Genomic DNA, 25,907 nt, shown 5'->3' with positions numbered 1-25,907 from the left:
TGCCATTATATAAACATTAGGACACCGGCTAGGAAACATTATGACACCCGCTAGGTACCATAATGTTGTCATGAAAGCTCAATTTGCTAGTGCCGGACTATAATGTCATGAGACAGAACATGCCGACAGAGACCCCCCCTTCCTCTGCTAGGTAGTAGTATGGTTCGCGATATCATATCCAGTGCAATTCAAATTTCAATGCAAGGCTCTAAACACGAGAACGAATGATATAGGACATTTGCTACTCATTGCGTAGGAGGCCTCCTGCAGTCACTTGATGGTTTTCCTTTAAAAAGCAGTCATCGAAGTGCGGCTGTAAATTAGGTATTATGAGATATTCAACCTCGGCTCTGAATAGGTACGTATGTTCAACATTGCGGTCAAAGGTCTTACAGCTCAAAGGTGAGATTTGCTCAGATATGACACGACCAAGTTGCTAATGATAGGTCCAATTTGTCAAGAATAATAACTCAAGCTCAACTTCCAACTAGTGAGGCAAGTAGGTATAAGCCCGTAAGATGGATCCCTTGAGCTTCAGTACGAGAGCATCCTCCACGCCATCTATGACTCCAAGCAGAGATGGTTGAAATGGAACATCCACAACCATAAGTGCTAAAGGGGCTGTGTAACACAAACATCGGTTGTCAGATCTCGATTTGGCAGTTCAGGAGATCCGGTTGTTTCGCGACCAGGCAGCGACGGGAGCGGCACAGCGGCCCAAACTTGAATTGGCGTCGAATTATGCATAACATGCAACCCAAGTCCCCAGCTAGCAATCTCCAGCTCAACTGACCCCCATTGGACTTTGAAGGAGTAGTATTATAAGTCGGGTCTAATGGAAGAGATGCTCACACTAGGGGAACTTTGCTACTGCCCGATATGGAAGGCAGCCACGCCCAACATTAGGGGGTGGTCCATGCTACCCTAGGTGAAACGGTGCCTTAGGGAATCTCGATAGGGCGGATAGGCGGATGTCGTGCGAAGTGAGAACGTGCTGCCGGGGGACAGGGAGCCTTTTCTTCCTATCACAGCAGCAGTAGTAATGCAGGAACAGCCTGGAGAGGTTTTGGCTCGGTAGTGGAATAATTAAGATATATGAATGTAGCCTGAGTTTGTCTGGTCCTAAACAACATTCCTGGACCATACGACAACGCGGCAACCAGGTTCCCGGAAGCGCGGCAATAACCCCAGAACTTCTACCGTGAACACCGCCTCAAGCAATGACTAATAAAAGTGTATTAGTGTAGGAAGTCGCCATAGTAGACGGCTGATGAGTCGGATTTGGACCAAAAAATGTCCATTACCACCTGCCCAGCCGGTGTGTACATACGCCCACCCTACATTCCAGTCCAAATCGCACGCCAACCACTTCATGATTGGCCGACCTGATCTCTCCCCAAATCGCGCCTATCCTCCCCACAATCTCCCCCACTGCACGCCATTGCAACTCCCGAGGTTCGTTGGCTAGCGCCACAAAATCCAGCCAATGCGATGACGCCATCCAAGACGACCCCTGACGAGGTGACATCGGAGATATGATTTGGCGTGCATGACCGATTGCATGACCGGAGCCGTGATCCAGTCATCTGTTGTGCTCTTGTCTTGGTGAGCAACCATCCCCATTACTAACAGACAAGATTGCTGTAGCCGAAGTGATATCGCGAGAGCTTGGAAGAGAAAAAGGGGTGAACCGCCAAGTGCGCCTAGGCCCGACTTCCTGAGTACAGCAGGTATCCACGGAATGTTGGCTACCTTACCTACCTGAACCAGGGTGAGAGAGATAAGGTAACCAGCCGCCCCGCGCGATTCTGCATGCAAGACGATCTCGCTGGCGCTGAACTACTCACCTACCGGATATGGTCCTTTCCCGTTGCCGAGCGCACCCTAGAAGCCCTAGAATGTACCGGCATATGGCGAACCCTATTGACCTGATCCTTCTGAGCTTACCTGGACGTAGGTGGCAACTGCCCATGGTCCCAAAGTATGAGGTCGGCACAGCCTCTCTCCAGGTCACCCACAACCCGCGAACCAGCCGTTAAAGCCGGCAAGTTAAACCCATCTCAAGACCTGTTTACTGAGCTGTCGGCATCTAAACTTGAACCCTGTCCCATGCATACATGTTGGTAACAGGACAGAGCTCCGTCTCATTGGCCGGGCCAGTAGCGCAAACCAGGAACCACCAGTCTATTATAGACCTTAACCCTATATGTCAGGTAGCGCCCAGCATGTCGCGTTTCGATGTGAGAAGGTTGCCATGTCCAACATGCGGTCTCCCTCTCTGAGGCCCAAAAAGTCAGGTACTCCCGTCCAAGACCAAGCTACAGGTCTCAACGGACGCTCCCGTGCCCGGCCCTTGTTACATACGGCTGAGACACCGAACCGGGAAGGTGTCTCTCTCACTCAGCATGTCGTCCCCGGCGCCGTCGTGACCCTGGCGTCATACCGAGCATTATCACGATACCGAGATGCCATACATTGCCTGCCAGAGCCGTCCATAGCCCGACCAAGCCGCATGTGGCCGGGGTTGCCTCGAATCTGGCAGGTCGTTCACAGCTTGGAAAGTCGCTGGACATCTCCGGTCTAGCATCATGGACATAAATATCATCAACTCCCACTCCTCCATGACGACCTGACCTGACCTGACCTCAGCACCAACGGCCAACCTCGCAGCAGCATCCCCAAGTCCAATCGCCAGTGCCTCCAGTCCAGTCCAGTCTTCACTCCGGGTCAGATTCTGTGCGTCTTGTCAAGATGCTCTTCTCCGCTGCTCTCCTCGCCCTTCTGCCGGCCGTGCTGGCGGCTCCGGCCGCTGAGCCTGCGGCGGCGGCGGCGCAGCTCGACAAGCGGGCGCCCATCATTGCCGCCCGCGCCGGCCAGGTCGTGCCCGGCAAGTACATCATCAAGCTCAAGGCTGGCGCCGACGACAAGGCCCTGGAGCGCGCCGTGGGCAAGCTTGGCAAGGACAAGGCCGAGCATGTCTACAAGAGCAGGAAGTTTAAGGGCTTTGCTGGCAAGATTGATGCTCCGTTGCTTGAGGAGTTGAGGAATCTGCCTGAGGTGAGTTCTTCTTGAGGATATACCAGTTGAGGGTGTATTGTGTCTGACCGTCTGATAGGTCGAGTATGTCGAGGAAGAGGCCATCTTCACCATCAACCGATACGTCTCGCAGACTGGTGCCCCCTGGGGCCTGGCGCGCCTGTCCACCCGGACCCGGGGCTCAACCACCTACACCTACGACGACAGCGCCGGTGCTGGTACCTGCTCCTACGTGATTGACACGGGCATCTACACCGCCCACTCGGTATGTGCAACCCCCTTACTACTCTACCGTGACCACTGCGTTAACATGGTATTCCCAGCAATTCGGCGGCCGCGCGACCTTCGCCGCCAACTTCGTCGACAGCTCCAACACGGACGGCAACGGGCACGGCACGCACGTCGCGGGCACCATCGGCTCCAACACGTACGGCGTGGCCAAGAAGACGCGGCTGTACGCCGTCAAGGTGCTCAACGCCAGCGGGTCGGGGACCACGTCGGGCGTCGTGGCCGGCATCAACTTTGTCGCCACCGACGCGCCCAACCGCAGCTGCCCCAACGGCACCGTCGCCAACATGTCCCTTGGTGGTGGCTACTCCGCGTCCATCAACAATGCTGCTGCTGCTCTGGTTGATGCGGGTGTCTTCTTGGCGGTTGCGGCCGGTAATGATAACGCCAATGCCGCCAACTACTCGCCTGCTTCTGAGGCCTCGGTGTGCACCGTCGGTGCGACGGATAGCAGCGATCGCAAGTCGAGCTTCTCCAACTATGGCTCGGTGGTTGATGTCTTTGCTCCTGGCACGTCGATTCTGAGCACGTGGATTGGTAGCACCTCGGCTACTGTGAGTTACCCCTGAATATTACCGGTCCGATCAGACAACCTCAGATGCTAACTGATCTGTGAAACCAGAACACCATCTCGGGCACGTCGATGGCCTCCCCGCACATTGCTGGTCTCGGCGCATACCTCCTTGGCCTCCTCGGCCGCCGCTCCCCTGAGGCTCTGTGCTCGTACATCAAGAGCACGGCCCAAAGCGGTGTCCTCTCCGGCCTGCCCAGCGGCACCCCCAACCTCCTTGCCTTCAACGGCAACCCTTCTGCTTAAATCGTCCGTAGTAGAGCGGATTGAGTGGAGAATGAATGGAAGCGCTTGATCAACAGCGCGTGACTACAGGGTGCTTAGGTCCATCCCTGGCATTGCAGGTGGATATGACCAAGCAAGGAGATCCTGGACGTGGTGAGGATTGGGGATAGCTGGTGATGCAGAGGTCAATAGGATCATCAGGGCGGTAGAGGTGATGCATAGTCCATCTTGGGTTCAAATCTTGTACATACTATACTGAACCACTACTAGTACTGGTAGTATGCAGTGCCATGAAGGCTACTGCGGAACATGACTGACGTTTTATGATACATAAGAATCTGATCGAGTAGAGATGAGAACAGTCAAGTCATCACGCCCGCTCTTAGTTGAATGCAGTGATATGCTAGTAGCGCAGCGGTTTTCGAACGAAAGGGGATTTGTTTTGTCATTGCCAGCGGTACCCCCTTCCAAGACACCCCTTCTTGGGGGCGGGATTTCCCCCTTGGGCAATTCACCCATACCGTTGTGGGTAAGTAAACAAACCAGGTCCTGGGTTTTCTGAATGGTTGGAAAGACCCTTGCTTTGATACAAGAATGTACATTTACTTCGTACTCCATGTAGTTCCAGATTTACTTGGTAGACTGCAAGCATGACTCGCTGCACTTGACCATATTGTACCTTTGGTTGGAAAAAAAAAAAGGTTGCCAGAACCGGATATCAATGTTTAGTTCGCTCTAATGTAAGGTACGTAGCACTCATGATCTATGTCGCCTAGGCCCGTCTAAAAACAAACTCAACGCCCGCCAATTTGTCCCTTAGGAATAGGGGGGATCCAGCAAACCGCCAGATTCAAAATGATATGCATGATGCCAATGACCCAGAACCCCTTCGCATAGTTTGTCCCGTTGTCCATATACCGGAAGATAATCGCAAACACCACACCGCCAAGGTTCCCACCCGCACCCGTCAACCCAGACAGGACACCGTTCGCATGGGGATAGACGTGGGGCACGAGCGCAAAGTTGGCGCCGTTGCCGGCCTCGTGGAAAACAGCCATGAGGACGATCAACCCAACCATAGTCCCAAGATCATGGGGGTCGAGCATGCCGATGAGAATCAACAGCGCACCCGTCAGCAGACCGCACACGTGGATCCAGATCTTCTTGAGCCACAGGTTGCGCCCGAAATAGTTGTACAGCATGTCACCGACGACGCCGCCCAACGGCCGCGTGACAAAGTTGAGGAAGCCAAAGAGCGCCGCGTAGTTGCTCGCGTTGGTCTGCCCCAGGTGCGGGAAGTTCTTGAGGTAGTAGGCGCCCAGGATCGAGTTGACGGCCAGCTCGCCTCCGAAGGAGCAGGCGTAGGTGGCGGTGTGGAACAAAGCGTGCAGCGAGAATACCACAGGCAGTGAGTCGCGGAATGTGGGTTTGACGACTGTCTCGCCCTGGGCCGTTTCGATCGCTTCGGTTACGGTGAGGTCGCCCGTGAGCTTGGGCTTCTCGGGGTCGGCCTTTTCAATGTCGGACGGGGCGCGCGAAGGGCTGGTGGAGGAGGACGGCGGCTCGCGGTCGGCGATGTTGCCAGTGATGGCGACAACTTTGCCGGAGATGCCCTGGGTCTCGAGATTTTGCTGGACATTTTCGTGGCGGTCGCTCCTGAAGATGGTGTTAACGTGAGGTCTCGGGAGAAGGGGAGTCATGTGCGAGGCAATACGCACCATTTGCCCATAGGCGTGTCGTCACAGAGAAACAGCAGGCCAAGTCCGCAGGTGATCAGGCAGACGAGCGGGACGATGAATGTGATGCGCCACGCCTCACCGGAGGTGTGGCCGTGCCTGTGCACAAGCGAGTCGTACACGGCGGGCATGATGAAATAGGTAATGCCGCCTCCCGCGTTACCCCAACCCCCTGAGAGCGCGTTCGCCGTGCCGACAACATTCTTGTCAAACCAGCCCGTGCACCAGACTTGGCAGGGCACGAATGAGCCGCCCAGAATACCGATGAAGAACCGGATGATGTACAACCCTGTCGCGTCCTTGATCAGGGGGGCGAGTCCGATGGGGATGCTGCCGACAAGCAGGATCAAACTGAACACCTTGCGCGACCCTAGCAGATCGCATAGTGGGCCGGCGGCGAAGCGGACCAGGAGAGTAGCCACCAGTGAGACGATGTTGGAATTGGCTACTTCCTCTGATGTGAGGTTGAGATCCTTCTTGATGGTGACACTCAACTATCCCAGGGTTAATACTGGATAAGATACTGCGAGATTGGACTGTTAGACCCACCAAAGGAGGAAATGTGTACCAAGCCCAGAAGGCCAACATAAAGCCCATCCACGAAAAGAAGAAAACCCTGCCATGCCTATCGATCGGGTTCAGAATGGGCACGCTGCGTGCTTTCTTGTTGACAGGGTTGACTTCTGGCGTCCGCCAGAGGTCTGATGGCTTGAAACCCATTTTGTGATTGACTGGAGCGCGGCTGGGTGCGGAACTGGTACCGAAAGAGGATTCCCGTCAATGGATTGAATGGATGATACTCCAGAGCTCGTCGCCGATGCTGAATGATTAATTCAGAGTATCATTCCGAGTTCAATGGCCGACTTATAAGTATGTTCGCCCATGTCTCGTCTTCCCTGAACTGCGACCACCCCGTCGGATCGGATTGTAAGAAAACCCAGTCATGGCGGCGCCACAGAATGAACCATGTACGGGAGATCTGGGTTGTTTTCTTGATCTTGCATCTCCGGGTCACTTAGCGCTTCATCCCACATGTGAAAAGCGTGGAGGGCATGGCTGAACCCCCAAAGCCGTTGCTTATCTCGCGCCTTATCTGCTTATCGGGGCATGGATTTCCAGCCATTGATAGCGACGCTTTTGGCTGAGGCTCCTCGACAGGGGTAGTCTTGGCAGAGATAAAGAACCGCCTGTGTGTGCCACGATGACGGACAGCGGATCTTACCGGCTAGGGATCCTGCCTTGCCTTAGCGGTGGGTGCTGGCTATCATGGCCCTGCCATCTCCGCGGGAGTTGAAAGCCTGGTCTGGGGCACTGATCCGGGGAGATGCCAATGTCGACTGGGAACGAGGCCACCCTTATATGGTTCCGTCTGGTCCCATCTTCTGGTCTAACTGCAAGGGTTGACCAAGCCTCCCTTATCTCCGTGAACCTTGTCGCCCGTCAATGACTGGTCCCGGGCGGCCCGTCTCCAACCACCTGGCCGGAACCTACCCGATGCCCAGAGCTCCCGGAAGGCTGACAGACTGCTGGTTGCACACAAGTCGTGTGGGAGGTCTAGATTTTTGATCTCTGATCTTCGGGTCTGTTTCAGGCATTGTCGGATCCGCGTGGGGGTAAGGTAGCAGCTTACTTCAGCTGCCTTGTTCATACGCGCCCTATTCATGGTGAATCAGTGGCAGAAAGCAAATCTCGATTCATCTTCAACTCACCTCGGCCGGCCAATGACAAAACCAGGCTTTATTTCCAGCCTTAATTAATGCCGCCCAGCCCTACCACGATAAACCCAATCAATGTCCCACAAGATCATCTGTGCCTATCTGATATTCACCTGCGTGGTTCCAGAGTAAACAAGCTATCCATGGCTTCGCTCTGCAAACCAACCCGCCGTGACAACCTACTGAAGATCAAACCAGAAAGGGCCGAGACTGGGAAGCCTGAGTGCTGATGATGCTGCGAGGCATTGGCCACTCGATCTGGGCTCTCCATCTGACCATGACCTTGGGAGCGGAGATGTCAATCTCATCTCTGGCAACCGTCCAGGGGATGCCATGGCATGTCGCCACGCCGAGACACACGGTCTGGAGGAGCGAATCAGCGTGCAGGAAGAATCCTGCTCGCGGAGAGCTGGCCAGCAGAATTTGATGCCGCTTAATGCTAGGACACAGTGGGTGAGTGGTGCTATGTGCTTTTGACGGTCCATGACGCCCCGCATAGATACTATGGCCTAGAATACAACCTTGATCAGCTTCGTTGTCTGCCCTGAAAAGGCACAATCTACTAGGTTGAGTGAAGCAGCAGGGCCAGCTGCAGTGTGGAATCAAGCATCTCCTGCCCATGCTCGGAGACCAAGATATTGGGGTGGATTCCAATCATGGCCGCCATGTTTTTGTTGCATCCTGCATGCATTAGCTCACATCCTTGCCGAAACACATCTTGCAACTGAGAGGGAATCCAAGCCTAGGTATCCTGTCCTTCGCCGTATCTGAGCAGCTCAGCTTGCAGTATCATAACAATTCCGGAATTGCGCTGGTGATCAGCCTCTCCCAATGGGTCAACGGAGATGCCTTGACAAAGACGCCGGATTGAAGAATAACAGGTGGGAATATGGTTTGGACCATGTAGTATGGTGGAGAGGGTAAGTCACACAGAAAAGGAGGGGTCCGACCTTAACTGGAAGGGAGTAAAAACACACTCGCCTTACCGAGGAGATCATGATATTGGACATTCCTCCTGCCTGAGAAAGTCCCCTTCGAGGTTTTGAAGAAACGGTAAGGCAGGGAACAATCTGGGCCGTCTTTCCCCGAGCCATCGAGCGGATAGCGTTTATGCGCTGAAGTGCTCCTTTGGTAAGCCGCACCCACTGAGGATCGTAAGATGTGACATCCGAGTCGCTGGCACAATTGGAAACGTGGGGTTCTCAAACCAGCAATCTCTAACATCTCGGGCAGTGTATTCCGTCTATCGTTTTCAGCGAACACTGGTAAGGCCAGGCATATGCACACGACGAATCTTCTCGCCCTTTCCTCGTCTGCCACCGCATGTCGCCTCAGTTGCTCCGAGCACCACCCTTGGCTTCCCTGAGCTCGTTCATCTTGGCGACTCGCTTCTTAAACTCGACGTATTGGCACTTTTCGTAGCTGTGTCTCTCGTCCTGTGCAAAAGCAGAGTCAGTTTATCCCCTCGTGTCCACAATGCAAGATCAGTTGTCCGTCGCATCGCCGCCGTCCGGTCCGGTGTTTGAGATGCCAAACCGTACCTCGCACTTCCACGGCATGTAGTATGTTTCGAAGCGGCACCGGTTGAGGGGGATCAGAAGATGGCCACAGCTGTCTCGATATGCTAAGGGAAGCTTCGCATCTCGCATCTCCTCGCGGGTTGCTCCTGTTTTTGCATCGTCAGCACTTTTAGGTCTCAGAGTAATTGTGTCTGCTCGTCGAAGTTGCATACGCCGCGGGGTCTCAGATGCCTCTTCTAGCGCCATTTTGTGGTGCAATTGAGGCGGCTTGAGTCGACAATTGCGAGGGGAGCTTGATGTGGTTGGTCACGGTTTTGATGTTGCGAACTTGCGGCCGAAGTCGAGCTGGTCGCAGCTGCCGAAAGTGGAGCGCTTCAAGCTCCGGTTGGCTCGTGCACGTGGATCATTTCAGTGGGGCAACTGGACGACCACGTGACTAGCCAATCTTCAGGGGTTAATGTTTTCGAGCAATTGCTCCCTCCATTTCCTATTCGCAAGCAGAAACCAACACGTCAGGCACAAACCTTCCCGGGGGAAAGTATCGTCAATTGCAGGTTGTCTTGGGAGTCTGCTCCCCAGCCGGTTGCCAATATGCTAGGGACTCAAAGGAGTATCATCCGATTTGTATATCGGCGAGTCGCGTTCAACGGTTCAAGTGACATTCGTTCCGTCGAGACAACACAGCTCCCTCAAACCAATCGATGTCGTTCCCGGGTTGCCACAGGCTCACAGCGTCTTCCACTTCGTCACCAGCCCTAATCTCCAGGTTACTATCTTCTGTTTTAGCCGGCCGATTCGACTTGACTATTGCGTGCGGTACACGCATATCCCTTTTCGGCTTGGTATATAAGGTACTGGCAGTTTGCTATAGCGACTAATGCAAGCTGTAGATTTCGTCCTTGGAGAAAACGCTCTGTCATGAAAACAGCGAAGCTCCGAGTCTTCAGATTGCCTTCACTCACCCCGTGTGAGAACACACTGTGCACGCTCGTCATTACGTATGTATGCGTATGAAGTTTCGCTCCAAGAACCTTAATCCCATCCATCCATCCATTGGGGCGCGCCTCCGTTCTTCCCCAGAATTCCCAACGCCATCTCAATCTCGAAGCTCCACCATTCACTGGCATCCTTCCTTGGAGGTCGAAACCGGGTAGCTTCCTCTTCACCAACCCTATTCGACCTGCTCTGAGGATCTTGTCGCTCGCATCTTCTCAATTTCTGCCCGTCTACGGCCGGTTCAACTGGCGGCCAAAGCCTGATTTCGCGAAGCTCTCTACACGTGGACACCCGACAGCACAGGCTCAAAATTCTGGCTCCGGCGCCCGCCATGGATACTATTTACCTCGGAATTCTAGAGCCGGCCATGGATGCTATCGGTTACCTCGGCTACGATTCTCCCTTGGACGTGAGAAAAGCTGGGAAGAATGGGTGGTATATTCTGTGGTTCGAAGTGGCCTGAAGGTTCAAGTTTCAGAAGCCCCGCAGACCACAATAAATATAGGAAAACAATGTGAGTGGCTCCTGCCACTTTACAGACGCCAAGTCGGACGGCGACTCGGATTTGTTCGGGTATTACGGGCTCTCCCCGCAGAGATGCCCCGTTTGCGCATCGACTCTGGGATTGCGGTGCTGCCCCGGCTGCGAAGTTGTCAGCTACTGCGGCTCCGCGCATCAAGCGACCCACCGAGCCAAGCACAAACAAGTCTGTAACGCCATCAAGAGGACTCGACAAGCTCTTGAACGTGAGGAGACGACACTCAAAAGTACTAGTCATCCCCGGGTCATTGAGAATGTTTTCAAAGAGGGCGTCTTTTACCCGGACTTTTGGTCGCGCCCAACCACTCGAGGCTACATGAGGGCTCGGCTATCCGCCGCTGACGCCCTCCTCAAGATTGACACAGCCCCCGCTGTAGAGCAGGCACTCGATCATTTCACAGACATGATCCGCCTTAACCGGATGGATGACTTGCGTGTACGCGACTTCATCCCTGGCCTCTTACTACGACTTGGTCATGAACAGGAATGCTACGACTTTCTCAAGTGGTGGGCAACCGTGAACGACAGTGCTGATACGACCCGGCCATATCTGAACATTCACAATGCCGATGCCTTTGAGCCTGTGGACATGTTCTGCTCACGAACCGCGAATCTCAGCCATCTCGTCATGCTCACCCTTTTGAAGTTGCGCCTATCCCTTGATCTTCAGGCATACGAGACAAGATTTGAGTTCGACACGGTTCGATCCGACCGGCCCCTGGGAAAGCTGGTGCGATCAAGAGTCCGGCACATGAGCCCACAGAGGATTGCAAAAACCAGCACGGCATTGACAGCTCAGTACCACAGGCTCTGCCGGGCCGTGAACGACAGGAATCCACATTTTTGGGATGCCTTGATTGATGGAGGAACAGACGTTTCGATCATGCCCCAGTCCTACAACCCGGGCCCTCTGGAGGAGGCGCAGGTGGCTCTGCATCAATGCAAGGCAGCTTGGCAGGAGAGCGAGGATGCGCTTGTGATGCTCGAGGTGGATACGTGCCCTTTTGTCAGCGTCTACAGAGGTCCGACCACCGTCGTGGCCGCGGGCGACACTCAATATGCGGCTCCAGCACAGACAGCAGCGAACATGGAGATAAGGCGTGGTGCGGGATCCGTATTTCCAACGCAGTACAACTCTCCAGAAACCTTCGCCGCAACCAGTGTTGGACACCTTGGGGTCGTCTGGTTTGTGTCCATCAGCCAACCAGGGAAGGTACTTGTGTATGTCGACGGCGCTTGTACGAACAACGGACAGGCGAAGCCTCGTGCAGGCTGGGCCGTGGTACACGGACCTGGCGATGTTACGTTTGGTCGGCTCGAGGACAAAGGACCGTTCGGGGATGACAGTGTTGCAACGAGCAACCGAGCGGAGCTTCGGGCGGTCATCGCCGCGCTGCGCCTCTGTGACTGGCAGACCGAGGGATTCAACAGCCTCGTCATTGCAACAGACTCGACCTATGTCGTTGATGGAGCCACAGGCTGGGCCAGGGGCTGGGTACGCAACGGACGGAAAACACGCACGGGTGCCCATGTCAAAAACAAAGATCTGTGGGAGCTATTATTGGGCGAGACGGAGCGATGGTGGGATCGAGGAGTCCGCGTTGCCCTTTGGAGAATCCAAGGGAGGGGAATGGAGAAGCTGACGCCTGGGCAAAGGAGACGGCCGTAGCTAGGAGCGACGAGCCCCGGTTCAGAGACGTCACGATAGAGGCTGGTCGGCAGACCGCTCCTCAGACCACTACCCTAACCGTCAACACTAGACTTGGGTCAAACCCCCGTATCCTTGCACTCTGCCTCGAGTATGAGGATCTCTTCGACGACTGTTTTGGGAGCCTCGTCTCGCAACTCTATTCCAAAGCCAAGATGGAGCGAGCCACGACTACCAAGACAGCCCTCCAGGTCCTCAACCAAAACCCGCCTCCCTCAGTAATCCTTGTCACCGACGGAGCTATAACACGCCAGAAGGAGGTCTTTGAGCGCGTCGTAGACCGGCTCCACGAAGGGGCCACTGTAGTCCTGGCGGGATGCTTCAGCAGCAATGTCACTACGGGGCAATTCGATCGCTTCTTCGCTCGGATCGGTCTCCCTTGGCGGCGAGGAAATTATCGCCGGAAAACAGTCAGCCTGCGCCAACAACTTGGTAACAGCGGTTTAGCGAACCAGCTTCCGTCAGCATACAGCCAGAAGGCCGTCTTCGTGAAGAACGTAGGCAAGTCGGCGGTGTGGTACAGCGAGGGGGGAGGTTCGGATATGGCGGCGGTTGCTTTCACGAAAATTGGTCTGGGCAGACTCGGCTAGATCGGAGATGTGAATGGAGAAGAGGGCTCCGATGCGGCGGTTCTGGCCATGTGCGGCCTTCTAGGCTGAAGTCTGCGGGGTTTGGGAGGACTCAGAGAAGTCACTGTCAAGTGAAAATGTTGGTGTTCTGTCTCTTGTATTGAACTTGGCTGCTCATGCCTCTCCATCCTCTTCGGTGATGCCTCCTTCCAGGTGGGCGCCACACATTGCAACGACTCTAAACACCAGGACGCGGTGAGTGCGACGATGCACCCGGTAGGGTTGTGGCCTTCCGAGTTAGTCACACGGGAAGAGGACATCCTTCCCCGCAATGCCCCTCCACAAACATTCCATCTGCCTCGCCCGTATCTGATATATATTCTGTATGTCCGGGCCACGATCCGGAGACTTGGAAACAGCACATCCAATCCCCAAACTACAATATTTGTCGACAATCGAACAGGATGTCTAACCTGCGCGAGCTAGACCTCATAGGCAAGGTCGCTATCATCACGGGCGCTTCTCGCGGCATCGGGCGCGCCATTGCCTTCAACCTCGCCTCGCGCGGTTGCTCCATCCTCGGAACCTGCACTGGTGACAGAGGCGTCCAGTCTCTCTCATCAGGCCTGAACGACGAGATCACGACCCATGTTTTCGAAGCCACATCGCGAGAGCGGCCAGCCAGCCTGCACATCAAAGGCCTTGTCGCCAACATTTTCTCCCCTGATTGCGCAAGCACCATCGCCAAGGAGGTCCGGGATTCGTTCCACGGCCGGGTCGACATCTTTGTCAACTCGGCCAGTGACACCATGCCCGGTGTCATTGGCGACATGGGAACCGATGAGGTGCAGCGAAGCCTCCTGGCCAACATCCAAACGCCGGTAATGATCGTCGAGGAGCTGGTCCGCAGGCGCTACTTCCAGCCCGACAGCCGCATCATCTACATCTCGTCCATCCGGTCCCGCCAGCCCTGGAGCGATCAGCTCATGTACGCGGCCGGAAAGTCGGCTGGCGAGTCACTGTGTCGGACGTGGGCGCAGGCCTTTGGCGGCAAGGACAAGAGGTATTCTTTCATGGCCGGCACGACAGCGAATGCCGTCACGGTGGGTCTGACCGAGACAGAGGCTGTGGTCAACTGCGGGCCGGAGGCTGTCAAGAGGTTCCAGGACGAGTTCTTCCCTGTGCAGAGTATCCCGCGGTTTGGGCAGGCCGAGGATGTGGCCGATGTTGTTGGACTTCTCTGTGGTCGCGATGCCAGGTGGATTACTGGTTGTGTCATCAGCGCCAGCGGAGGCGGCATCAAGATCGGGTGACTGGACGGCTTAGGTCGACGAGTGTTATCACTTGTAGGAACTACCATAGTCTACGACCTCCCGTTTAACTGAGCCAGACGTTACGCATAAGGACTCCGAGGCGCCACAACTCCATAAAAACAATCTATACTCGGTACGCCCGCGGAGTTCCCTTCCCGGGTTCCCGTAGCGTCTTCGGCCTCGTCAGCAACCACAATGGCCATGTTATCATTTTCCCTTTAGCCAGCCGACTGGACCTTGTCTGTTCTGCACGGTACACGCGTAACTCCTTCGGCTCGGTATCTTAGCCGAAAAGCGATCCAATGACCAGGATTCAGCTAACCAAGGTCATATATCCGAGTTCAAGTTGTACTGGCTCTTGGCGCAAATATGTTCTATTTTGGATCGTTGGCCATCTATGTGCTTTTCTTAGGTGATTTTTCAGAGGAGGCCGAGAGAAATGCATACATCCGAGTCAAGTGACGTTGTCGAGCCCATCCACATGTGTCCTGTGCCTCTGTTGGCTATTTTGCTGCCTCGCTTACTGCCTCATCAACCAGCTGGAGACTGGGAGCGTCCTGTTTGTTACTGCATTTTCATCACCCTGGATCTCGGACCAAAAATATGGTTACAATCTAATATTGCAGCATATCTGGCCTCTGGGCTTCATTCCCGTGGGCGCTCCCAGCTTCAGGCCTCCATCCCCCCCTTTTCCAGCTGGCCTTGAAGCCTGAGCCTGTCTTCTTCTTTGGACTACCACATGGAGGCTCATATTAGCATCTTATGCCGCTGGCAACCCTTCCAGAATGCAGCAAACAGGCCGCCTGTCCATCGCTTGCTTTCTCCTGGTTGTATTCCCGGTCCTAAATCAGGGTCTACTCTGGCAACCCCCCGTGGCCCCTCCGGTGGTGGCGGCCCTTTCTGAGGGTCCAACTAGCAGTAATGGGACTTTCCAGCAGCTCATTGACCACTCAAACCCAGACCTAGGCACTTTTTCACAAAGGTATTGGTGGGACACGACATTCTGGGATGGGCCAGGCTCCCCGGTATGCATCACCCATGACCTGGCATGAAATATAAACTCATGTCGCTTCCATGTTTCCATTGCCTTACTGATTACCGGCCTAGGTCGTGATTTTCACCCCTGGGGAGGTCTCTGCTGATTTCTACTCGGGCTATCTCACAAACCGCACCATCACGGGGCTGTACGCCCAAGCTATCGGAGCCGCGGTCATTGTCCTTGAACGTATGCCAAACCCCAGATTGAGAGATCAAGTTGCAGTTCTTGGACATCTATCTGGAAACATGCTCTCAGACGCACAGACGTTGGCTCAGTACACTGACATACCTCTTGGCTAGATCGGTACTGGGGGCAGTCCTCACCCTTCCAGGTCCTGGACACGCAGAACCTGAGATATCTGACGCTTGAGAATGCGGTTGCTGATATGGTACACTTTGCAAGGACGGTCAATCTCCCATTTGACCCGAGCGGTGTCACGAACGCTCCCAGAGCTGTGAGTGATCCGACCCCCATTCCAGCGGTGGGATCGTGCATCACTGAGACGGACTCGATCAGCCGTGGATAAGCGTTGGGGGCAGCTACAGTGGTGCCCTCGCAGCTTGGATTGAGAAATTGTCCCCCGGAACCTTCTGGGCTCACCATGCGAGCAGTGCACCAGTACAAGCCATTCGAGACTTTTGGCAATACTTCCAGCCCATTCAGGACGGCATGCCCAGGAACTGCAGCCTCTCGATGACCCAGATCGCCACGCACATCGACTCGGTGCTGTGGCAGAAAAAAAAAACAGAAATCCTGAGATTAAAGCAGATGTTTGGCTTGGAAAAACTGGAACATGACGATGACTTTGCTTCGTGTGTGGTTCCCCATTGCCCCCTACTCTTAGCACTGTTCTATCCTGGATAGTACCTAAGTGCTTGACCAGTTCACCTCCATGCTATGATGGAGTGGTAGACTGACTTTCCGCGAACAGGGCCGTTGCGTTCCCTCTGGGCGAGTGGCAGAGCATACGTATGTCCGCCTTCTCCAGAAACCTGCACTTGGCTAGTTCGACCATGAACTGACCACTCGAACAGAATCATACAGCAACTACTCTAGATTCTATGCAATGTGCGACAGTATCCAGGGTGCTAGGCCGGTCCAGACTGAAGAAGGCAACAATACCAGCACGACGCCAAAGCCCATCATACCGGGCACTGCAGCTGGTTTCTGGCAAGCGCTTGCCAACTACGCCAGCTGGTTCAAAAATGAGTACCTTCCTGGCAGTGGGTTTTCGGTTCCGGACTTTCTCCTGCCGCTCGACTGAGAGCTAACACCTCTTCACAGCATGCAACAGTTATGGCTACTTTGAATGGAGAAGCAGGCGCTCAGTCGCCTGCTTCGACACGTACAACGAGACAAGCCCCATGTACAAGGACTACTCTCCGTCCAACACCGTCAACCGGCAGTGGTTCTGGATGCTGTGCAACCAGCCCTTCTTTTACTGGCAAACGTGAGTCAACCATGGATAGCTGTCTGGACTGAGGCTTTACCCAGAGGGAGAATCAAACTAAGGATCGAGAAGGGGTGCACCTTTGTATGTGCCTTCGATTGTCTCGCGCTATCTAACCCCCGTGTACATGGAGCGGCAATGCCGGCTATTCTTCTCTCCGCAAGAAAACGTCACGTTTGGCGCTGCTGCGGGCAAGACGGAGCAGATGGTCAACGGGCTGACCGGCGGGTGGTTTGTGAACACGACCAGGCTTATATGGGTGAATGGGTAAGTTTAAGTCCGCTGCGGCCTCCCGAGTTTCTTCACACGCTCCCTCCCGTTCCCTTACCAGACGCAAAGGAGAGACCATGCTCGGCAAGATGTATACTCACCAAAGACCGGGTAACAGAGAATTTGACCCCTGGAGGTCTGCCTCTGTTTCGAGTGCTTTCCGGCCGGGTGGACCGATGCGGAGTAGCAGGGAAGCGCCAGTGTACCTAATCCGAGGGGCTCATCACTGCACTGATCTCAACACTAGAAATGGGGAGGTCAATGAGGATGTTCGAAGGGCGCAGTTGAGTGTGATCGCGCAGATGGTCGAGTGGATTGGCGAGTTCTACGACTTGAAGAAGAAGGGCAAGATTGATGAAGACGGCTGGATATGACTGGACTGCATTGGTCGCCCCTGCCAGCGCGCCAGATCGTCAGCATTGAGCATTCATTGTGAGGCAATGGCGACTACCGGTCCGCGAGGCGGTCTTGACATGTGTCACTCCCGTGCTCTTGCTGTCTTCTGGAGAATACGAACTGAGGAAAGTCCAACCCAGCCTTACTGCTTCACGCTAGTATAACCCAACCGCCCCCCCCCATCCACCTCGGAAGCCCGGTTCAGATCTCAATCGCACTCTCTTCCATTACGCCAGGCTCCCCGTCACCTCATTGCTTTGGCGTTTCTTTGTGACACGCCTTGGAAACAGGTGACTTATTGGCAGCTCAATTCATACGAGCATAGCAAAAAGCATTCATCACGCCTGGTCTCTTACCTCAATGAAAATTCTCAAAGTTAGCTATTCTGGGAGCTTTCAAGTTGACTTGCGAGGATAGTACCTCGGTTTCCATGGAGTCTGGGGATGACCTGAGCATGAGAAATCAGCTCCACGGCGCCTCTTTTTGCTGTTCTGTTCTTGGTGATCCTTGGCGCATGCCAACCATAAACTACCCATGACTGGATTAAGCCTTAAGGTGCTGACAGGATTCGGACTTGGCGTCCCGTATCGGCCGCACACAGGTTGGGCGCCGCAGACGGGCGTGATGCTCTGCCCCGACCTAGCGCCGCCAATCACGACACCAGCCGTGACGTCTTGTCCGGTGTACAAGGACGAAGGCTCGCAAAGGTAGAACTGTGGTGGTAGGAGGAGAAAATAGGGCTTAACCCCTGCGAGCGAGCTGCAATTGAGCAAGACGGGAGCAGGTTAAAATTCGCCCTGCCAAGTTCCAACAAGTAGCAACGGGCATTAGTAGGCAGGTAGGTGTCTTTTTTGGGCAGTCTTGCTGTCCCGACAGTTTGGTTGACGAATGAGGGACTGAAGACTGACTGTAAGCTGAGGAGTAGTTCCACAACCAGACGGGTTGTTGGCCCTACAGGACACCTTTCTCGGCCATTTCTGCAAATGCCTGTTCTGTTTTTGGGCAACCCTTCAATAGTCCAACCAAAATCATGCTGAAGAGACCTGAATGGTGCGCAGAGAACTTTGCTCAACGCCAACGAGCCGCCATGCGTGCACCTACAGGCTGAGTACAGGTCGGGACCCAGAGAGTTGGGATTTTGGTTCCCAAGCATATTCTGCGGTCAGGACGCGCGGCTACCCGCATTTATATCGGCCTACTAATTGTGTATGAGTCGAAGGATCATCGAGCCAAATGCAACCTAAAGCCCAGCTGGCATCTTTGTCGGGTCCAGCGATGCTTCGACAAGACGGCTGTCATGCAACCGGGGGAGTACCCGGTGTGCAGCCTGCAGGTACCCACCTTAGGTACCTAAGAGTCTAAGACACGTTGAAGTCAAGATTGGGCGCGGGAGCAGCGCGATCAAAGGCTCCTCAGCTGGCCACAGTGGATGGCTAGATGTCGGACCGTCGGATGAAGGTTCGGACCTTGAGGATTAGTTTATTAGTGCACTCGGGTAAGCAGTGCAGTGCGTGGTTTCAGTGACCGGCCAGTCCTGTCGTTGCCAAGATTGGAGCGCGCGGGCGGGTTTGGCGAAGAACAAGCCACTCGGCAAGGCAAGAGCCGTCCGGATGTTGGGAAACATGTGGATCTGCGAATTGCCATCTTCCTGCCAAGCCGAGCTTCACGGGACGGGATGAACCCCTCCTAAAGGTGCAGTATATACATGCCTGCCGGAGTTCGATACTGAGTGATAGCTTTGACTTGCTCGTCCAAGGTTGCTGACGGTGCTTTGCGGCCCGACCCCGATCACCTACCGTCGGCAGCTTTGAGACTTTGACGGGTCGAGATCCCGCGCGCTTGCAGAACATGGCCCGGCTTGGCACGCTGGGGGGTGTATTTTTGGGGCCAGGCGGCGCTAAAAATGTGGGGGCTCACCAAACTACCTACCGAGACTAAGGTACCTACGGGCCCCCGCGTGGCTTCATTGCGGCCGACCTCACACAACCCTCTCCCGTCGTACACAGCCGTGCAGTAAGTTCAGTGACGGGTGTACGGTACTTGGTACACACGTAGGTAGCTGGACTGTGTTTCTGACAATTACCTATGCCAAAGAAGGCAATGCAGATTTCCTTAGGAAAACGCTCACAGTCTTTTTGAACCATGCTAATAAGGACTGAGAGGTAGGCGTTTGCGTAAAACTTGAAGAATTTCAAGTTGAAATTTTCAATTCCTGGCTATCTGAACTCCCAAGAATTTCACCCAACTATTTCCCAGGGCAAAGTTGAAGCTCTCTACGAACCTCAATCCGGACATTCAGTGTAGGTATTGAGTGTATTGTCTAGTGATGCCCAATTATGTTTTTTTCGTGTGTAATCAGCTCCGAGGGTTATTGCTTGGGTCAATCGACGGCATTGGCCATCCCGTTTGCAAGATGCAGCCGGATTGAGCTGAAGCCGGTGGCTGCGCAAGGCGCAGGCGTTTATACACAACGACATAGCTTCGCTGCTCCTACCACAACCCTTAACTGTATGATATGGAGGTTCATACCAGATAGGGGCAGTGGGCAGTTAATCAGGTACATACAATACCTTCCTATTCTATGCTTTTAGAGATCCAGTCCTTCCATCCCTGGCTGCACAACGTAACATCCCCATGCTTCTTTTGCCACCACTGGCCCTCGGCTTCCTGTCCTCACGCGAGCCTCACCAATCTAGGGCGATCAGATTGGCCTCGTCGATCTGCACCCGCGAACCCCAAACTATCCTGCACTAAGTACTCATGTACAGTACATCGAAAGACCACATCACCAAGCCTATATTTGTATCTTATCCTAAGACTGGACCCTAACTTTAGCTTGTTAGCTAAATCAAGCTGCACTTGCTCTAGCGATGCACCTCTCTACCATACCCCGCGTGTCTATGTAGAGTTCGTAAGTTGGGTTCTGATTGGGTGGGTGAGGCCAGTTTGAGTGTATCATATTGTACAGTCCATACTGAAATTACCTGATAAGGAAGGGGCGGTAACAAACGTGCCTAGCGGGAATATGTGGATCCAGATCGGAGCTAACGGTGATTTCCGGTTAGATCTCGATTACTCCCGCCGCTAACATATAATTAGGGGGTAAAGGGGCTAGACCCTCCAGAAACACTTTGCCTGTGCCGCTCTCTACCAACACTACCGACACTGCTTGAGTCTTAACTTTGCAGCTGTCAGTGTTTGTCTACAGTGTAACGCAACGCCATATGGTTGTACTGCAGCCGTGTGTGCAATGCTACCATGATCTCGGGAGGCGACCAATCGCCAAAGGGCTTGGTATGTGCCATGTGGTGATCAGTGGCTGCTACAATGAGTAGCTCTCGATGTTTCAAGTCGTTTGTCTGGTGAAGAAAGAGAAACTCCTGCCCTCGCTCCCTCCGTGTGCAAACACATCACATAAGCATTAGATGATTCTGGTGAGGCTTCAACAAGCAGGTATCGTTCCCCTGGTAGTGCTGGCACCCGTCGTCATTCGTCAAAATACAGTAACCGACCTCTGAGCGAAGCTGAGGCGCTCCCGTCCTATAAAAATTATAGGATACCTCGCCGCTGAGAAGCAGCCGGAGCACGAGCCAACGGGGAAAGTTAAACCGTGGATATCTTAACACTATTTCGGGACTAGTCCTGCCTCCTGGCTATCAGAGGACCCCGGTCAGTTACCTTGTTATACATCACTTCCTCAGGGGCATTTCAAGGACAAAGAATAGTACGTGAGTCGTTGGCCAAACATATGCATTCTTTTAAGCTTCAAGTTCACTCCTTCCATACCGTGAAGGCATTGGCTACCCTTGTAGTAGATAACCTGGGAATCGCTTTCAAAAGGGGTGTACTAACGAACCCGGTTGTTGGTAACTGGTTCGACTATTCCCGGAACTCCCAGTCTCGGGGCATGATGGCCTTGCTATCTGATATCTGCCATCCATTGTCGATTCCAGGCCTTTCTATTCCAAGAGTCACACCTCACGATGTCGGGCGTCGGCCACACGGGGTAGGCCACCGGGTGGCGCAAGATGGGGACAACCTACGGCCGGGTCTACTTGGACAGCTCAGTTACCAGTGCCCCTGACCCGGATATAAGTACCTGTCGACCTCCTCCGGTTCTCCTTGGTGATGTGATCACATCATGTTGTAATCCGTAAGGGTTGACGGATATTGGCCAGGCAACTTGCACTCACAAAGCTTTGTATCCTCAGTCTCTTGATACAGAACACGTCACGCAACAGTCGTTAATAGGCTCACCTCCATTGTTTCTTCCTGCAAACGTGTCTTTCAGTGGCCCTGGGCCAGGCACTAGGAGTCAACAGTCAACAGTCCCACAGCCCTATTTAGCTTCTTCCTCAGGGGTTCTTACTCACTGTCTCTTCTTCCCTCGACACCAACAAGGGTGACATACCATAACAGTATAAATAGGCAGAGGGAAAGCTTGAGGCTCGACCGTGTTCCCGAACCCAGATGGCTTCGTCTTCTCGTGGACCAGTACGAGCCCCTGCCTCAAGACCCCCCATACGTCCCCCTCGCGCTCCGGCACTACCCACGCGGTCTATACAACGAACCAGAGGCGCACCTCGAATCAGCAGGAACGACAGCATGACCATACCTGCCTCCTTTGCACCATCCACTTCCTTCGAGGCCGAAGAATGCCAGAGTGACTGCGAGTCCGACTACACGGACCAGGAGGACAACAACACATCCCCCCGAATACAGCCAAACCGGGCCAGCTTTCTAGGGGTCCGCACCAGCACGAGCCGTCTGCCTCGAGATATAGAGGAAGCCGCCGAAGCATCATCCTACAACTCGTCGTCAACCACCGTGGCAGAGAAGGCAGCGGAGTCGCCCCGGCATTCCCAGCACCGGACACTGCCTCCTATTCCAGATGCCCACCGTGATCTGCTCGAACGCCATGGGCTTGATCCCTCTCCGCTGCCTCCCAAGAAAGGATGCAGGTGGTACCGCAATCTGCGGTGGAATTTCGGCTCCGTGTACCGCCGCATCTTCGGTCTCGTTTTCTTTGGGAATATTGCCGCAATAGCGTTCTTCGGAGCGCAATTTGGTACCACGGGAGAGCGGTTCACATATCAGCAGGCCAGCATCGCCGTGACCGCCAACCTTCTAGCATCGCTTCTTGTCCGCAACGAGCATGTCGTCAACGCCTTGTTCTGGGTATTTGGAACCTGGTCTAAGCGCCTACCGCTCAGGGTCCGCATCCTGGTGGCAAAGGTGTATTCGTACGGGGGCATCCACAGCGCCGGTGCCGTGGCGGCGACGTTTTGGTACATTTTCTACCTCATTCTCCTGACCATGGAGTTTCGATCCAGGGACGACCTCTCCGTCATCCGCAGCTACATCTACTTCTGCAGCTACTCTATCGTCCTCCTGCTCTTGATTATGCTCGTCTCAGCCCACCCTCACTTCCGGCGCGCCAAGCATAACTGGTTCGAGGGGTTTCACCGCTTCATGGGCTGGCTCGCCGTGCTGCTGTTCTGGGCTCAGATCATGCTCTTGACAGCCGACGCCACAGAAAGCAGCAATACACCGTTTGGCAGCGTCTTGCTAGTCAACCCCAATTTCTGGATGCTGGTCATCATCACCCTTCTGGTCATCTACCCCTGGACCCGCCTGCGCCTGCGGGACGTTGACGCCGAGGTGCTGTCAGAGCACTGCGTCAAGCTCAACTTCACCTACCGCAACGTCCACTACGGCCAGGCCGTCCGCCTCACCGATGCGCCGCTCAAAGAGACGCATGCGTTTGGGGTGATCCCCTTTCCTGCAGCACCACCGCCAGCACCACTATCAAGCGTGACGCACTGCCCCGGCTGTACATGTACATCTCACGGTACCGACGACATGACAACACCACCACCGCCAACCTCAAGTTCAACCGGCCTGACCCTCTCGCACGCCGGCGAGCGCGGCTTCTCCGTCATCATCTCCGCCGCCGGCGACTGGACACGCAAGATGATCCAGCACCCGCCCAAGAAAATCTACACGCGCGGCACACCCCAGTTCGGGGTATTCCGCGTAGCAGGGCTGTTCACCCCCTGTGTAGTCGTCGCGACCGGATCCGGGATCGCGCCGTGTCTGAGCCTGTTCGTGCAGGACCCGGGCCATCCCGTACGCATCGTCTGGTCGGCCAAGGAGCCGCTCAAGACGTATGGCCGGGCCGTGGTGGATTTGGTGTATAAGACGGATCCGGACGCGGTGGTTATTGATACGAGTGAGAAGGGGGTGGGCAGGCCGGATTTGGTGCGGGTGGTGTATAGAGTCTGGGAACAGGGGAGGGTGGTGAAGGGGGAGAGGAGGAGCGGGGAGGCGGTGGTGGTTATTTCGAACCAGACGGTTACGAAGAAGGTGGTGTATGGCTTGGAGAGTAGGGGGGTGCCGGCTTATGGGGCGATTTTTGACTCTTGATCTGACTTGATGATGTCAACTTGAAGTTGAGGTGTTGTTCAGTACTTCCTACCTAGTCCACCCTAGTAATAAGGGATTTGCTTTTCCAGTCCTGCTGCCAGAGTCTGTTGTTCCACTTCACGTCCTACAGAAGGATTGCGTCGGGTTTGTGGAGGGTTATATGATAACACTAAGTTCACAGTACTGGTAGCGTTTGTCTTCATCAGCTTGTTCCTTGGAGTAGGGCTTTCTTTGATGGCATCCTTGATAAGGTCTGTTGTCACCCACGAAGAGAGTTCTCTGGGCCCTGGCCTTACCTTATTCTAATACTCATATTCGGGTACAATACTCTCACGATACCTATGAGAACACTACCTAGCTTTTCCGCAGCACACCCAATTTATTTCTTAGAAGTCTGGTGATGGTGCTTGCCTATGACAATCTCAAACCCCGCGGGCCCTTCCCCCCAGCCACCTTGCCCCTAGGCCCTTCTTAATGTCAACTGGAACCTCAGGCCAGGTAACATTGCGGCTTGTCTTCAAGCTGGTAACACCGGATGCCATGTTGTCGATTCATTTATTACTTAATTCCTCAAGACCTAGCGGGTTTGTCACCCCCCCGGGCCCCTGATTGTCGTCAGCGCCCGCTAAACAAACAATGGGTAAAACTGCCTCGACTCACATAGTGGAAAGCTGCCCCGTGCTCTCCAAAGTCTCCAAACCCAACAGTGAATTAGCAATGTGGCTGGCAATGTCTGGTTATTTCCGGTCGTTGATCCTTCCCAAACAGTGGTCCTTAAGCGACTGGACGAAGGAATGGAAGGATCAGCCAGCTGGCACCCGACTTGTATATACAACTGCTGATAAGCCCCTTGACTGGTCGGCTACCTATGAGCTGAACCTTCATTGCATGCAGGGCCCTGATAGCGTCCCGTGAGTGAATACGAAGCTCAAGCCAACGGGTATAAGATCAATAAGATGTACTGTTCTTCCCTCGCTCCCTGCCTGCTTCCTGTCGTCTTTCCAATTCTCCCTGACACCCCAGCAATGGCCCAACCCAAGATCCCCGAGACGCCAGAAGGCACAACCGTCGCAGGCAAAACCATCATAATCACTGGCGGAAATGCTGGACTGGGATTTGAAGCGGCAAGGCAGTTCCTTGTGCTCGGGGCCTCTCGCATGATCCTCGCCTGTCGGTCTCTCGCCAGGGGCCAAGAAGCTGCCAACAAGCTCCGGGCAGATCCCGCCATCAAGACACACAACCCGGCTGCTAAGATTGACGTATTCGAGCTCGATCTTGACGACTACCAGTCCACACTCCGCTTCTGCCACAAGGTCAACAACGAAGTGCCGGAGCTCGACATACTGCTCAACAACGCGGGCCTGCAAATGGTGCACTACGAGAAAAGCAAAAGCGGGCACGAGCGGACAATGCAGGTAAACTGCTACTCTCATGTCCTCATCTGCCTCGAGCTGCTCCCTCTGCTTCAAAGGACAGCCGCCGCCCGGAAGTCCCCAACTCGCATCTCCTTCGTGGGCTCCTCGTTACAGAAAACCATGGCTGCCCTCAACAAGACATCCATCCCTAACGACACGCCCATCATGGATTACTTCGACAACTCGGCCAACTTCAGCAGGTTCCGCCACTACGCCGACAGCAAGGTCCTGGTGCACGCTTATGTGACGCGGCTGGCCACTTTGGCCCCGTCCGACGTCGTCGTCAACAACCTCTGCCCGGGCATCGTCGAGACCGACCTGATCAGGGACATCCCGGCCCCGCTGAGAGTCGTGCTGGGTTTCTTGCGGAAGGCAGTCGCCCGGAATGCGGAGGAAGGAGCCCGTACTTTGATATATGCTGCAGCTGTTGCGGGGCCCGAGACGAATGGGAGATTCTTGGATCACAATGAGACTACTAGGTATGGCCTTCAGATTTTATTTTTGTCTTTTGCTGAACTTCCCTGGAATGAGCAGTACTAATGGGATTACACCAGCGGTTCTCCGTTTCTAGAGGGGCCGAAGGGAGAGGAGTTTGTGAATAAGCTTTGGAAGGAGACGGTTCAGGACTTGGCCTCGATCGATCCTGAGCTGAGGAAATTTGCCTGATGTTTGTGCCTGATGTTAAATCACTCGG

General features: G+C 54.4%; 9 protein-coding genes across 9 annotated transcripts; 6 read left to right on the top strand and 3 right to left on the bottom strand.

Annotated features, from left to right (window-relative positions):
- Nucleotides 1-2,751: 2,751 nt before the first annotated feature.
- On the top strand, nt 2,752-4,141 carry N656DRAFT_707915 (subtilisin-like protein; the record flags this gene model as incomplete). The annotated part of the gene is made up of 4 exons (XM_064811467.1): nt 2,752-3,057; nt 3,116-3,301; nt 3,360-3,878; nt 3,947-4,141. The coding sequence occupies 4 exons, from the start codon at nt 2,752-2,754 to the stop codon at nt 4,139-4,141; spliced, it is 1,206 nt and encodes a 401-aa protein (XP_064670947.1).
- A 773-nt stretch (nt 4,142-4,914) lies between these two features.
- Nucleotides 4,915-6,576, bottom strand: N656DRAFT_767720 (nitrate transporter; the record flags this gene model as incomplete). Its single annotated transcript, XM_064813574.1, has 3 exons — nt 4,915-5,776; nt 5,839-6,350; nt 6,406-6,576. The coding sequence occupies 3 exons, from the start codon at nt 6,574-6,576 to the stop codon at nt 4,915-4,917; spliced, it is 1,545 nt and encodes a 514-aa protein (XP_064670946.1).
- Nucleotides 6,577-7,658: 1,082 nt separating this feature from the next.
- On the bottom strand, nt 7,659-8,357 carry N656DRAFT_615298 (uncharacterized protein). Its single transcript, XM_064810315.1, has one exon. It carries the CDS (start codon nt 8,190-8,192, stop codon nt 7,761-7,763), a length of 432 nt encoding a protein of 143 aa, XP_064670945.1. The 5' UTR covers nt 8,193-8,357; the 3' UTR covers nt 7,659-7,760.
- A 545-nt stretch (nt 8,358-8,902) lies between these two features.
- Nucleotides 8,903-9,337, bottom strand: N656DRAFT_788900 (uncharacterized protein; the record flags this gene model as incomplete). The annotated part of the gene is made up of 3 exons (XM_064816732.1): nt 8,903-9,007; nt 9,113-9,237; nt 9,304-9,337. The coding sequence occupies 3 exons, from the start codon at nt 9,335-9,337 to the stop codon at nt 8,903-8,905; spliced, it is 264 nt and encodes an 87-aa protein (XP_064670944.1).
- A 1,081-nt stretch (nt 9,338-10,418) lies between these two features.
- Nucleotides 10,419-12,925, top strand: N656DRAFT_797251 (uncharacterized protein; the record flags this gene model as incomplete). Its single annotated transcript, XM_064817607.1, has 3 exons — nt 10,419-10,496; nt 10,593-12,221; nt 12,284-12,925. The coding sequence occupies 3 exons, from the start codon at nt 10,419-10,421 to the stop codon at nt 12,923-12,925; spliced, it is 2,349 nt and encodes a 782-aa protein (XP_064670943.1).
- A 178-nt stretch (nt 12,926-13,103) lies between these two features.
- N656DRAFT_788898 (NAD(P)-binding protein) lies at nt 13,104-14,217 on the top strand (the record flags this gene model as incomplete). Its single annotated transcript, XM_064816731.1, has 2 exons — nt 13,104-13,121; nt 13,387-14,217. 2 exons carry the CDS (start codon nt 13,104-13,106, stop codon nt 14,215-14,217), a joined length of 849 nt encoding a protein of 282 aa, XP_064670942.1.
- Nucleotides 14,218-15,002: 785 nt separating this feature from the next.
- On the top strand, nt 15,003-17,350 carry N656DRAFT_707943 (uncharacterized protein; the record flags this gene model as incomplete). Its single annotated transcript, XM_064811468.1, has 9 exons — nt 15,003-15,242; nt 15,325-15,442; nt 15,556-15,710; nt 15,773-16,072; nt 16,188-16,225; nt 16,301-16,479; nt 16,541-16,706; nt 16,779-16,973; nt 17,095-17,350. The coding sequence occupies 9 exons, from the start codon at nt 15,003-15,005 to the stop codon at nt 17,348-17,350; spliced, it is 1,647 nt and encodes a 548-aa protein (XP_064670941.1).
- Nucleotides 17,351-22,292: 4,942 nt separating this feature from the next.
- On the top strand, nt 22,293-23,798 carry N656DRAFT_683543 (uncharacterized protein; the record flags this gene model as incomplete). The annotated part of the gene is made up of 1 exon (XM_064810593.1): nt 22,293-23,798. A coding segment is annotated over one exon (1,506 nt), but the record flags the coding sequence as incomplete, so codon positions are not given.
- Nucleotides 23,799-24,823: 1,025 nt separating this feature from the next.
- On the top strand, nt 24,824-25,879 carry N656DRAFT_797247 (NAD(P)-binding protein; the record flags this gene model as incomplete). Its single annotated transcript, XM_064817606.1, has 2 exons — nt 24,824-25,692; nt 25,768-25,879. The coding sequence occupies 2 exons, from the start codon at nt 24,824-24,826 to the stop codon at nt 25,877-25,879; spliced, it is 981 nt and encodes a 326-aa protein (XP_064670939.1).
- Between the last annotated feature and the right edge of the window lie 28 nt (nt 25,880-25,907).

The sequence above is a fragment of the Canariomyces notabilis genome (genome assembly GCF_033297395.1).
Source record: "Canariomyces notabilis strain CBS 508.74 unplaced genomic scaffold N656scaffold_8, whole genome shotgun sequence".
Taxonomy (NCBI): Eukaryota; Fungi; Ascomycota; class Sordariomycetes; order Sordariales; family Chaetomiaceae; genus Canariomyces; species Canariomyces notabilis.
This window is presented reverse-complemented; position numbering and strand designations above follow the sequence as displayed.